At 42.4% G+C, this 14,434-nt stretch overlaps 1 protein-coding gene across 2 annotated transcripts in view; it reads right to left on the bottom strand.

Moving 5' to 3' along the window:
• Positions 1–1,615: 1,615 nt before the first annotated feature.
• Vps4b (vacuolar protein sorting 4 homolog B) overlaps positions 1,616–14,434 on the bottom strand; it is a 32,457-nt gene continuing 19,638 nt past the window's right edge. Inside the window, exons 5-11 of one of the 2 annotated variants that reach the window (XM_045134677.1) lie at positions 13,949–14,068; positions 12,846–13,002; positions 12,144–12,292; positions 11,329–11,410; positions 9,197–9,416; positions 7,159–7,299; positions 1,616–3,024 (exon numbers count right to left, since the gene is read on the bottom strand). In XM_045134677.1, coding sequence (XP_044990612.1) covers positions 2,923–3,024; positions 7,159–7,299; positions 9,197–9,416; positions 11,329–11,410; positions 12,144–12,292; positions 12,846–13,002; positions 13,949–14,068 — 971 coding nt within the window. In that variant the 3' untranslated portion in view covers positions 1,616–2,922. The remainder of the gene's footprint in view (positions 3,025–7,158; positions 7,300–9,196; positions 9,417–11,328; positions 11,411–12,143; positions 12,293–12,845; positions 13,003–13,948; positions 14,069–14,434) is intronic. The other variant, XM_045134678.1, reaches the window with a different exon arrangement.

The raw sequence follows: 14,434 nt of genomic DNA on the forward strand, positions 1-14,434 counted from the left end.
AGAACTTACAATAGTGTCCAGCACTATGCCACTTCTTAGAAAAGAAAATGGGTTACAAAGATTTAAATTAAACATGCTTAAAATTTGCAGAGAGGGGCCGGGTGTGTTTGCACATGAGTTTGATTCCAGCACTTAGATGGCCAAGATAGGAGGATTGCTGTGAGTTCTGAGGCCACACTGAAACTACATAATAATGAACTCCAGGTCAGTCTGAGCTACAGCAAGACCCTAATTCAAAAAACAAAAACCAGGGCTGGCGAGATGGCTTAGCGGTTAAGGTGCTTGCCTGCAAAGCCAAAGGACCCATGCAATTCAATTCCCTATGACCCATGTAAGCCAGATGCATTTGATGGCGCATGCCTCTGGAACTCGTTTGCAGTGGCTGGAAGCCCTGGTGCGCCCATTCTTTTTCTCTCTCTCAAATAAGTAAAAATTAGTATTAAAAAAGCTTACAGAAAGAAGGCTGAGAGATGGGTTGGCGGGTAAGAAATACTTGCTGCACAGCCAGACAACCTGAGCTTGGATTTCCCCAAGGCCATGTAAGAGCTGGATGCAGAGCTTGTGCAGTGTCTGTAATCCCAGCGCACTTACGAAGGGAAGGCAGGTGGAGACAGAATCCTGAAGCCTGTGGGTCTCCTACCCTGGAGAGCACAGCTGCGAACAGTAAGGGAGACCCTGCCTCGAAACAAGCGGAGCGTGAGGATCCACACTTGCTTTCCTCTGACTTCCACATGCATCTGGAGTCACATTCACACAACATCTAAGAAAAAAAAAAAACCTACAGGAAGAAACCAAAGGTTGATGGGGACAGTTTAGGCATTGTAAGAAAGATGACAGAGGGCTGGAGGGCTGCTTAGTGGTTAAGGCACTTGCCTGCGAAGCCAGAGGACCCAAGTTCATTCACACATCTAGAGTTTGTGTGCAGTGGCTGGAAGCCCTGGTGTGACCATTCTTACCCTCGCTCTCCCCCCTTCTGACTTTAATAAATAAATAAAAATTAAAAAATAAAAAAGAAAGATGACAGAGTACACCAGCTAAGTCTCAGTGCAAACACTTTAGCATCTGGACTAGCAGAGAAGAAAGGACGCCGCCGCAATAGAGAAGTGGAGAGTGTCGGGCAGGGGCTCAAGAGACAGCTCAGCACTTAAAGGCACTTGCTGGCAAAGCCTGACTGCCCGCATTCAATTGTCCAGAACCCACATAAAGCCAAATACACAAAGTGACCCATGTCTGGAGTTTGTGTGCAGTGGCAGGACACCCTGGAGTGCTCATTTTCTCTCTTTCCCCTTCTGTCTTTTCTGTTTCTCTCTCAAATAAATACAATTTTTATTAAAATACTGTATTTAGTTGAGAGAGGGAAAGAAGCGGGGGGGGGGGGAGATAGGAGGGAGAGAGAGGATGGACATGCCAGGGCTTCCAGCCACAGCAAATGAACTCCAGATGCATGCACCACCTTGTGCCTCTGGCTTACATGGGTACTGGGGAATTGAACCAAGGTCCTTTGGCTTTGTAGGCAAGCATCTTAACCGCTAAGCCATCTCTCCAGCTCCTCAAATAAATACATTTTTTAAAAAGGTCTTAAAATAAAGCAGTATACACAGAATATAGCCAAAAGTAGGTTACAGCAATTTATTTCACATAAGAACAGTGTATCTCAGGCTTATGATTTCCACTGAATATCAACAAAAATAATTTGTACAGAAAACCCAAAGGCAACCATATAGCGTAATATGCAAAATGTGCAAATATACTTCAAACTGCGAGTCACCAGATGGCATCTGCAAGCCAGGTCGGCACAGTTCTGGCCAACACAATGTTCTGCACATGGAGGATGCAGGAGGCACAACCTAAGTGTCGAAGCTGAAGAGAGCAACACGTTCCCCAGCGCTGACCTGGTCGCTGACGTCACGATGGTTTACTATTGAATGACACATCAGTTCATTTCTACAGTTTCATAATGTAAATGTGGCCAGGACAAACTTCCCTGAACTTAAAAAGTAAGACAGGACCCTCACTAGTCTACATTAAAAAACATTATATATATATGTACACACATATATACACACACACACAGATATACCCACATCATACACAGAAAACATCCCATAATCCAAAGGGGGGATCATTTATGTATTAGCAAAGGTGCTCACTACAGTATTATATATGACAGTTATTTTAAAAACTTATACTTATTTCCACCTGTTTTGGTCTGTTTTGCTACAAAAAGACACTGAAGTATGTAATTTTCTTCTCCAAGGTAGAGGGATGATTAATTTAGAAAGTCTTTCTTGAGATTGCACAGTGAAAAGCGTCATTGAAAGTCTTCTGTGTTTAAAGGAATTTCTTAAATCTACACAGAAGGGAAAAACAACAACAATAACAACATACTATTAAAGACACATACAAAACCCCAGTAAGAGCACTGGCTGAACACAATTCACAATCCTTCCACACCCATCACTGTCTTACTGCCCATCCCTGAGTAAAGATTTTATCATTTTTAACTTTTAGTAAGTAATACACTTTACATTGATAAGAATGTTTAGGGAACATTAATGTTTCTACAATAAAAGCCCTATCTCAATTTAGTTAAAAAAAAAAAGATGTAAAGACCAGTACTCATAAAAATCAGAAATACGTGTATGTCAATCAATGTTTAATACTCTTTTACTGGGTAATTTCTATTTTTATGCCACTCACAGATTGCTCACATCCTTATAACTACTGTTTTACAGTTTTGTTAACTGGCGCACTTAACAGGTAATGGAGGAAAAGTATAATATAAAACTTAAAGTAACTCTGAAGTGAGATGCATGTTTCCCTGTGGTAAGAGTTTTTATGGAAAGAATCGGGATCCTGGAAAGGCAAAAACATCTGAAAGAAAGAATATGCATAGTGAACATCTTCCTTGCTGTCTTTGGTTCAGCCTTCCTGGCCAAAATCTTCTGTAAACTTCTTCAATTTCAACAAGTCCTGTTCATTGACCGTCGGCTTTGTGCTTGACAGTGACCGTAGCATATCCCCCTGTCAGGGAAAGGGAGGGTTAATTAACGACAGCGCCAACAGAACTCACCACAGCATCATCAACTGTGAGTCCCTGCAGGGCCGCAGCACTGACCACGCTCTCTCTGTCTCCCTAGGAGCAGCTTTGGCCACGTCAGCCCTTGCAGTCTCTTCCCTTGTCTAGGGCAAAACTGGCCAGAGGTTCTTAGGACATATCATTAGGATACCCTGTTAGTCCCAGGATCTAATTTCTGGCCTTATTTAACTTTTCTGTAAACAAGAGATTACTTTTTCCATTAAATTCAATTCAAAAGGAATACAGTAAGGGCATGGTGGTGCACGCCTTTAAGTCCAGTACCTGGGAGACAGAGGGAGGAGGATCGCCATGAGTTTGAGGCCACCCTGAAACTGCATAGTGAATTCCAGGTCAGCCTGAGCTAGAGGAGACCCTACTTCGAAAACCAAAAAAGGAACATAGTAAGGGAACTACAAAAAATTATTAATTTTCTTGCAAAGTTAGTTGAAAGTCTAAGTGAAGCACTAAGGTTTGAAAATCTTGTGTTAACTTTTCAATCACCTTAAGTTCTATGAGTGAAAATCATATGCCTTAAAAACTGAAAAACATGGGCTAGAGAGATATGGCTTAGCAGTTAGGGCACTTGTCTACAAAGCCAAAGGACCTCAGTTAGATTCCCCAGGACCCACGTAAGTGAGATGCACAAGGGGGTGCATACATCTGGAGTTCGTCTGCAGTGGCTAGAGGCCCCGGCATGTCCATTCTCTCTCTCTCTGCCTCTTTCTCTCTCTCTCACATAAGTAAATAAAGTTGAAAAAAAAGGAAAAATCTTAGAAATTACTTTAAATATTTCAATATAAACTATAGAAATAAAAAGGGGGCAAACATGATGGCACATGCCTTTAATCCCAGCAGTAGGTGGATTACTGTTGAGTTTAGGCCAGGCTGAAGACTACAGAGATTTCCAGGTCAGCATGGGCTACGGTGAGACACTACCTCAAAAAAAAAAAAAAAAAAAAAAAAAAAAAAAAAAAAGGCTGGAGAGATGGCTTAGTGGTTAAGCGCTTGCCTGTGAAGCTTAAGGACCCCCGTTTGAGGCTGAATTCCCCAGGACCCAAGTTAGCCAGATGTACAGGGTGGTGTATGTGTCTGGTTTCATTTGAAGTGGCTGGAGGCCCTGGTGTGTCCATTCTCTCTCTCTCTCTCGCTCTCAAATAAATAAATGAACAAATAAAAAATAAAATAAATCAGGGCTGGAGACATGGCTCAGTGTTAAGGTTCTTGTCTGCAAAGCAAAGAACCCAGGTTCAATACCTCAGTAACCACACAAACCAGATGCCCAAGGTGACACATACATCTGGAGTCCTTACAAAAAGGGGGGGAGAAGGGTGCTGGAGAAATGGCTCAGTAAAGAATCTTGCTCATAAAACCTGACGGCTTGGGTTTGATTGCCCAGTTCCCACACGAAGCCAGATGCACAAAGGGGTGCAATCGTCTGGTGTTTGTTTGCAGTGGCAAAAGGCCCTGGTGTAGCCATTCTCAGTCTCTCTCCCTCCCTCTTTGCTTGCAAATAAATAACAAAGAAAAAAATATTTTGATAGTAACATTACTACCTTCCTTTTGAATTACTGAATTTTATTTTATTTTATTTATATTTATTTATTTGAGAGCAACAGACACAGAGAGAAAGACAGATAGAGGGAGAGAGAGAGAATGGGCATGCCAGGGCTTCCAGCCTCTGCAAACAAACTCCAGACGCGTGCGCCCCCTTGTGCATCTGGCTAACGTGGGACCTGGGGAACCGAGCCTCAAACCGGGGTCCTTAGGCTTCACAGGCAAGCGCTTAACCGCTAAGCTATCTCTCCAGCCCCTGACTTTTATTTTATTCATTACTAAAAAAAAGCACATTTCTGTAAGTCACCAGAATGCTATCAAGTCACCATTTTTTAAAAAAAATTAAGATTGAAACAAAGTAAAAATGTGATAATATCAGAGATTTATTAAAATGTTAAAACTGCATGGCAGATGATAGAGGAAAGCATGTTAAGTGAGAACTCTCCAAACTGGGTTAAAAAAAAACTTTAATAATAATGTATCAAGGATTAAAAAAGGATTTCTGAATAATTTTAAGAATTACAGTGAGCATACACACATGTACTTATGCACACATGAATAGACATCTATGTTTGTTTGTTTGTTTTGTTTTTTTCGAGGTAGGGTCTCACTCTAGTCCAGGCTGACCTGGAATTCACTATGTAGTCTCAGAGTGGCCTTGAACTCATGGTGATCTTCCTACCTCTGCCTCCCACGTGCTGGGATTAAAGGCATGCACCACCATGCCTGGCCACATCTATGTATAATACCTAGTCTATATAACTTTCTTCACTGAAAGTTACTGGCAAACCTACCATAATGATCTCTGAAAATTAGTAACTAAAGCAGAAAATGCTGAAAACTGAGTGTTCATAAAAACCAAATGGAATAAATGTACCTTTTTAATCAACCCAAACTCTCTAAAATGAATGCTATATGAAATAAATCTAATGAATTACTATAATTGCTCCAATATAAGCTCAAAAATATGTTTTAGCAAAAATTCTTTTAAATTCAGTTAAAATTTTTGCGAAAAAAGAAGTTCAAAATTTCACTTGAACATCTGAAAATCCATATTATTTAAACTTCCTGTAGAGCCTAGAAAAGGTAGGAAAGTATAATTTATGATACTACCATCTGAGCATTAGCATCATTTATGATACTACGATCTGAGCATTAGTATAATTTATGGATTTACAATCTGAGCATTAGTATCAAGTATGGATGCTTTGATCTGAGCTTTAGTACTATTTCTTGTTATATCTTAAATGTGAGATTCAGGGACTGGAGAGAGGGCTCAGTGGTTAAGGCACTTGCCTGCAATGCCTAAAGATCTGGGTTCGATTCCCCAGTACCTACGTAAAGCCAGTGGCACACAGTGGTCATGCATCTGGAGCTTGTATGCAGTGGCTAGAGGCCCTGATCCATCTCTCTCTTTCGCTTACTTTCCCATTTTACTTGCAAATAAATAAATAAAATATTTTTTAAAAGTTTAAAAAATGTAGAATCAAGAGGAAAAAAATTATCAATCCTACTTTTCATTAAGTTTTGACAATAACTTATGCAATATATTAACATTTGGGGGATGGCCTATAAAATCAAAACACTGTTTTTTTTTTGTTTTTTTTTTAAATATTATTTATTTATTTATTTGAGAGCAACAGACACAGAGAGGAAGACAGATAGAGGGAGAGAGAGAATGGGCGCGCCAGGGCTTCCAGCCACTGCAAATGAACTCCAGACGCGTGCGCCCCCTTGTGCATCTGGCTAACGTGGGACCTGGGGAACTGAGCCTCGAACCGGGGTCCTTAGGCTTCACAGGCAAGCGCTTAACCGCTAAGCCATCTCTCCAGTCCAAAACACTATGTTTTAAAATATAGCCTTTCCAATTAAGATCTTATAGCCTACAATAATTATTTTTATTAAATTGAGTTAATCTTTCACAATTTTAAAACTATTAAATAAACATGTCTGATTATAACATTTTCTAGCACATCTTACACAATTGAAACATTTGATCTTTGGTGAGTTATGAAGTATAATGATGTAAGATATTTATCTTTCTTGAGGCAAGCCCAATGGATGGACCTTGGACCTTTTCTTTCTTCTTCTTCTTTTTTTTTGGTTTTTGGTAGGGTCTCACTCTAGCCCAGGAATTCTGGCCTGGAATTCGCTATGGAGTCTCAGGGTGGCCTTTAACTCACTGCAATCCTCCTACCTCTGCCTCCTGAGTGCTGGGATTAAAGGCGTGTGCCACCACGCCCGGCTTCCTCTTCTTTTTCTTTTTCTTTTTTTTAAATGCAAGAGAGCAAGAGAGACAGAGAAAAAGAAAGACAGAATCGATGCGCCAGGGCCTCCAGCTACTGCAGCCGAATCGCCACCTTGTGCCCATGTGCAACTTGGAGCACTTGCAGTACTTTGTGCATCTGACTTTTGTGGGACCTGAAGAGTTGAATATAGGTCCTTAGGCTTCGCAGGCCAGCACCTCAACTGCTAAACTATCACTCCAGCCTGTAATTTATTTCGTTAAAAGCAAAATTTCAAACCATGGAAACAACTGGCTCCAAAAGTTTATCGCCAGGGACATCCATCCATGACATTTCAATGGCTCCAGGGTCTCCTGGGGAGCAGGGCGTCAGCAGGTCTTCTACGATGCAGCCGGGGTCGGCTCGGGACGGCCCGCGGACCTGCAATCACGACGATTTGACACTTTATTTGAATAAATACTAAGCAGTAAGATTTAGGTGATTACCAAGAAAGATAACACGTACCATAGTTTTTGTGTGATATGTTTACTCCTGGAAATAAATGTAAGTAGTTATTTTTCTCACTGACTCAATTTTTGGGTGATATTAACATTCTTTTCTTCATGCTTCCTACAGCTTAAAATCTTACAATAATTTGTATGATCATTAAGATTACAAAAGAAAAGTGTTTTAAGCCGGGCGTGGTGGTGCACGCCTCTAATTGCAGCACTCGGGAGGCAGAGGTAGAAGACTGCCGTGAGTTTAAGGCCAACTGGAGACTGCAGTCAGCCTGGGCTAGAATGAGACTCGACCTTGGAGAAAAGAAGAAACAGTTACTTTTGGCTACATTTTCTCTTCTCTTCCTCTAATGCCTAGTAAATGGCAGTTATTTTAGAGATCAAAACAGACATATTATAGAGTTCTCTTCATCTGCTTTCTTTGCCAGAGCTGAAGAATCTGTGGCACTTGGCAGCATTACTGTGAAATTGCTGAGACGGCTCAGTGGATAAAGTGCTTGCTGTACACGTGTGCACCCTCGAGTCTGGAACCCCAGCACACAGACAAAAAGCTGCTGCTGTGACAGCCTGTGGCAGGCATTTGTAATCCCAGTCCTGCCTGCGGGAGAGCAGGGAGGAGACAGGAGAAGCTGCTGGAAACTGCGGAAGAGGACACGACAGCCTGGTGAGGTCAGAGCAGGGCATAATGTTAAGACCCTGTCTCCAAAGAGGAGAGAGACAGACAGACAGACAGACACACACACACACACACACACACACACACACACACACACTCAACATCTGAATCTTTATCTTTTAACAAAAATTTTTAAAAATTACAAGCACATAAAATGTTAAGTAACTTCTGTGCTATTTACGATGCGTAATTTCTTTAGGCAGATAAAGTGAAAGTGTCTCTGTGACAGAGCTCACGGAGAAGTTTGATAGCAGCACACCTGTGCCAAAGGAGGGCTGCTTTCAACTCTACTCTACGGTGACCACCAGGACCTGGAGACTGGCGCAGGCATGAGAAGCACACACTGTAGGTTTGCTTACTATGTACACACGCGCGCGTGTGCACACATTTTTGAGGTAGGGTCTGGCTCTGGCCCAGACTGACCTGCGCTGACCATGTAGCCGTAGGCCAGCCTCACACTCACAGTGACCCTTCCACCTGCTGGTATTAAAGGCGTTCGCCACCATGCCTGGCTTCAGCTGACACATTTACTTATTTTTTGGTTTTTTAAGGCAGAGTCTCACTGTAGCTCAGGCAGACCTACAATTCACTGTGGAGTCTCAGGGTGGCCCCGAACTCTCTGTGGTCCTCCCACCTCCGCCTCCAGAGTGCTGGGATTAAAGGTGTACGCCACCACACCTGGTCAGCTGACATATTTATAACTGTCCTTCCCAAACATTTTATCTTCTCTGATGATTTACATTCTGATTTAACTCTGGGCCCAAACAGTATTTTAGATATTTTATAAATAAGTTAAATAAATAGGCAAACAAATCCTTAGTTGTTGAAATAATTAGCCTTAAACAACTGAACAGAAGCACACGCCTTTAATCCCAGCACTTGGGAGGCAGAGGTGGGTGGAACACCATGAGTTCAAGGCCACCCTGAGACTCCATAGTGAATTCCAGGTCAGCCTGGGCTAGACTGAGTCTGTACTACAAAAAAGCAAATAAGTAATAAGAAAAGGTGCTGATCATGGTGGCTCACGTCTGCTATGTGAACTCACTTGCATAATTACACAACATCCTTCCAACTTCTTGAAAACAAGCCAGCAACCGTCCTGAAAGACAATTTAAAAAACCCAGGCAAGGACAGAGCACCTTACCTTTTTGAAGTGCGTGGCTGACTGGACTTTCCTGACAGGCTGCATGAGCGCATCCCTTACGATGATGCTGATGTCCGCTCCCGAGTAGCCGTCCGTCTTCTTGCCCAGCGCCTGGAAGTCTACATCTGTGAGGCTGTTCTGGGTGGTGCCCAAGTGCAGCTTAAACATGGCTGCTCGGGCATGGGCTTCGGGCAAGGGAATATAAATGCGTTTTTCAAATCTTAAAGTAAAAGACACTGTGTCAGGGATATTAAAATGTATATTCAATTTTAACACAACTTTTGTATGACTTTGTCCATAGAGTTTATGTTTGGAGTTTATGGCATAAAAAGACAAATCCCACAGGATTACAGCTTCCTACAGAACTGTACTCTGAACTCTTGGTCAAAGAATTAACAGATAATCATATAAAACAGAGGTGATTAATCCTCTAAATTCTAAATAGTGAAAGTGCCCAAAATCTTCCAGAATAAGCATTGCACAACGTGTCTTTTATCATCCTTATTACTGAATTCATTCTACACACGTAACCCTATACCATAAACGCAAACCCTGTTTCATGACAGTAGTTTTCCTTGTCTTCCCAGGATTTCAGTATTGGGGGATGAGGAGGAGGCAAAGAAAGATAATTTAAGTGGTCTCTGCAGGTGTTGCTCTCCGGGTACCTGATGACGGTAGTCTGACTCTTAAAAGCTTCTCTTACCTCTATACGTAGATATTTTTGGAAACTGGAAATTTATTTTTGCCTAATGTAAACCTAATTCCTTTCCATTCTTGGCCTGGATGGTGATCAAGCGCCGTGGCTGTAACAGTTTGCACGTACGACCGCCCCAGACTCAGATGCTCTGTCAGAGCTTGTAACTGGGACCTCCACTTGGAGGAGGCTGTCACAGTGGGTGGGGGGCAGATTCCGGGGTCCAGTCTTAAGGTGAGTTTGGGGTGGATCTGGTTTCCAGCCCAAAGGTGTGCAGAGCAGTCTGAGCTCTGCCTGGGGCCCTGCTGCTTGCTGCTGGTTTGAGCTTGTCACTTGGTGCCTGCGGGCTGGTTCTCTGCTGGGATGTGTGCAAGCGGCTTCTTCCACCACTGACGGGTGTCCCCTGGATCTGTGGGCTTGAAATACACCCCTTCCTCCCCCAAACTGTCTGGTTTGGATGCTCATCCCAGCAACGTGGAGCTGACTACAACAGCAGCAAATCCACAATGAACGGGGAAAAGTGGCAAACACTGATGTGCTCTTTTTTTATTAATATACATTTTATTTATGTATGAGAGAGAGAGAGAGAATGGGCACACCAAGGCCTTCAGCCACTGTAAACGAACTCGACACATGCACCACCTTGTGCATCTGGCTTATGTGGTCCTGGGGAATTGAACCTAGGTCCTCTGGCTTTGTAGACAAGCACCTTAACCACTAAGCCATCTCTCCAAACCACTCGTGCTCTTTTTGTGATGAGAAGTAAATGCAAGGCAGAGGACTGCAGACCTGGGAAGACCTGCACACTGTCTTACAGCTCTAGCTTCATGCCTTTAATTCTAGCACTTGAGAGGCACAGGCAGGACATTCACTGTGAGTTTGAGGCTAGCCTGAAACTACAGGATGAGTTCCAGGTCAGCTTAAGCTAGAGTGAGACCCTACTTCAAGAAAACAAAAGAAAAAACTCCCTGCAGACATACTTGCATCTCTTTACTAAAAGTCTACCTTCCTAGCTGGGCACCGTGACTCACGCCTGTAACTATAGCACGTGGAAGCAGAGGCAGGAGGACTGTTGGGTGTTTGAGGCAACACGGGCTACAGAAGACCTGGTTGTGTACCATCCTCCACTCAACAAAATACCTTTTTTTACACGAAGGATTTCCAATGAAATATTCAACTGTGTTTGGAAATCATAGAAGCAGCATTCCCTCTAAGCTTAATCCAAACCAAATAATCATAGAGCAATGTTATCTTCCAAAATGAAGCAGCCCCGACTGTCGAACTCTTCCACACAGCAAGCAACCCAAGAAGCCAATGCCATTCTTTGTCCAAGACAAAGGGGTAACAAGATTATGCCACACTCAGATCTCTTTGCACATGCATCAGAGGCTGTCCTTCTGGAGCAGAGGGGAACAGGAGACATTTATTCTCATCATACCTTCGCCTGATGGCAGAATCCAGAACCCAGGGGATGTTTGTAGCTCCCAGAACCAAAATCCCATCATTGTCGACACCAACTCCTGTATGAAAATAGGCAATATTAAAAATGATACTGTTGCTTTTAAACAAGTTTTTCATTGGTGTATTTCACTGTACATGGCATTGTGTCACAAATACATTTCTGCAAGTACAAAATGCATTTTGAGCTTATGTAGTCCTTGTTCCCCTAGACATTTCATTATGACTCTCTTATATAGAAATATAAGACTTTATCTACCTACAAACAGTTTAGGAACCACATATGAGTGGAACGAGGCCTGTGTCTCTGAAGCTGACCAAATTCTCTCTGTGATTATCCTTGGCTGTCGCTGGTTTCCTGCACACAATGTGGCCTCATTCTTCTGCATGGCTGAAAAGCTCCTGGGTGTGTACACATTTTCCTCACCCACTCCTCCTGAAACTGTGTATGTTTTATTAAGAAATACAGCGCTTTACTCAACACTAAACTATCACCCTCAAAAACCCACTTAATCAAGTATCATGCTGACACAAAATAGGCTAATATTCCCAAGCACTAATCTAAACTGAGAAAAAATACCATCAACAGTCTTTCAACTACTCTGATATTGCTCCCGGTATAAGCTGCTATATTAATCTCCTTCAAATGATTATCAGTCATTCCATAAGATAATCCCAGAGTAACAACTATGCATCCACAGAAAAACGATCAGACATGCCAATAATAGTTTGACAGAGAAATTCTGTATAAAATTTCCCATTATTGCTAGAGTAATGAAAAGTCAGTCACCCTACCTTGCATTTGGACTAAGAACTCTGTCTTAATTCTCCGTGCAGCTTCACTTTCATTTTCACTTCGTGATCCACAGAGAGAGTCGATTTCATCAATGAAGATAATGGAAGGCTTATTCTCTCGGGCAAGTTGAAATAAGTTCTTAACTAGTCTAACAAACAAAAACAAAATGTGTAGTTGCCAAAAAAAATTAAAGGACTGAAACAAAGCAATATAACAATATGACAAGAATCAGGGCTGGAGAGATAGCTTATGGGTTAAGGCATTTGCCTGTGAAGCCTGTGAAGGACCCTGGTTTGATTCCCCAGGACCCATGTTAGCCACATGCACAAGGGGTGCATGTGTCTAGAGTTCATCTGCAGTGGCTAGAGGCCCTGGCGTGCCCTTTCTTTCTCTCTCAAATAAATAAGTAAATAAATAAATAAGAATCACACAGACCAAAAGTCTAATTGTGCTTCAAGTGCAGACAGAAAGAATATTATAACTAGGTAATTTGTTTTACTAAGTTATACAACACATACATATGTACCACACAATCTTTTTCTACAAAATAAATATGAAATTAGAGCTGGATCTGACAGAGAAATGAATGTCTATGTCTTACTTGCCTGAACATCTACTAATGATGTGAGAAACCTACTACTTTATAGACTGGATAAAGGGACCAACAGGCAGAGAAGCTAAAACATCAATTCATCACTTACTTTTCGCTTTCACCTAGCCACTTAGAAACAAGGTCAGAGGAAGAAATGGAAAAAAATGTTGAATTGTTTGCTTCTGTTGCTACAGCTTTGGCTAAATAGGATTTTCCTGTCCCAGGTGGCCCGAATAACAGGATTCCTCTCCAAGGGGTCCTTTTTCCTAAAAGTTGCATTAGAAAAACAAGGTGAGATTTTCAGGATTGTTCACTCCAGTTACTGAAGACATTATCCACATAAAGGAGTACTATGAAAGTTTGCATTAAGAATAAAATCAATCTATCTAAAGCATGTCTTAAGTATGTCTTCTTTGCTCTGTGTCTAGAGACCATTTGTCACAAGTTCTTTTACATCAACACAGCCCTCCCACCTCACAGGAAAGTACTGACTTGCTCACTCTTCTCTCGACAAGCACAACACATGGAGAGGACAGACAGAGCTCTGCTGCTCTTCACAGACTGACAGTCTAGAGAGCGAAAGAGCTCCATCCAAGGGCGCTTTCTGACTGACGCCTGTGGTGTGCGCTGCTCACACCACGGCAGCGCAGGAGTGGTCACACAGGAGGGTGGCTGAAAGGACTTTTTTTCTCCCAAGGTAGGGGCTCCCTCCAGCCCAGGCTGACCTTGAGTTCATTATGTAGTCTTAGGTTGGCCTTGAACTTGGAAGGATTTTTAAACAAAATATATATGACTTTTGGAGGAGTGAACTAATAGTCTAGATGTGGTGTGAAGTTCTGCTGAACTGACTGATGAGCCACGGGTCAGCACCATGGTTGGCTATCTCAAAGGCTGCGTGACCACGTGGGGATACTACTCTTACATCCTACTCCTCTTAAAATTAAAAAATAATTGGGGCTGGAGAGATGGCTTAGTGGTTAAGCGCTTGCCTGTGAAGCCTAAGGACCCCAGTTCAAGGCTCGATTCCCCAGGACTAACATAAGCTAGATGCACAAGGTGGTACATGCACCTAGCATTCACTTGCAGTGGCTGGAGGCCCTGATGTGCCCATTCTCTCCTTTCTGTCTGTCACTCTCAAATAAATAAGTAAAAACAAATTAAAAAAAATTAAAAAGGGATAAGTTCACCTCTCTGGCTGTGAGGCCACCGCACCTGTAAAAAGATGAGGAAACTTGATGGGCAGAATCACTGCCTCCTTCAGGGCTTCCTTGGCTCCTTCCAGACCGGCGACATCGCTCCACTTCACATTCGGTCGCTCTATGACAATGGCACCTACAAAAGATTGGGTCATCTTTAAATTAAGGAAGACCATTTTGTCCAACGTAGAGAGCAATACAAAATAAGGACAGTTAAAGTACACATGATCCAACTTTCTGCATTAAAAGCCTTTTGGAAATAACATGAAGGGAAAGTAATTGTTGGGCATTGTCAGGAAGGAACCCAGGTGAGTGGCTGGATAACCCAGGACTAGGGAACTTAGCATCTCTATTTCTGCTTCCTCATTGTTGCAGTGAAAACAATCCCCCTGGTCAAGTGACTTAGACTGGTTGGTGCAAGAGAAGTGAGGCCATGAGCACCAGAGAGCTTGGACCAGCACCACGTTACTGGAAGCAGACCCAGTATCTGAACAGACTCCGC

The sequence above is a fragment of the Jaculus jaculus genome, chromosome 15 (assembly GCF_020740685.1).
Source record: "Jaculus jaculus isolate mJacJac1 chromosome 15, mJacJac1.mat.Y.cur, whole genome shotgun sequence".
NCBI lineage: Eukaryota > Metazoa > Chordata > Mammalia > Rodentia > Dipodidae > Jaculus > Jaculus jaculus.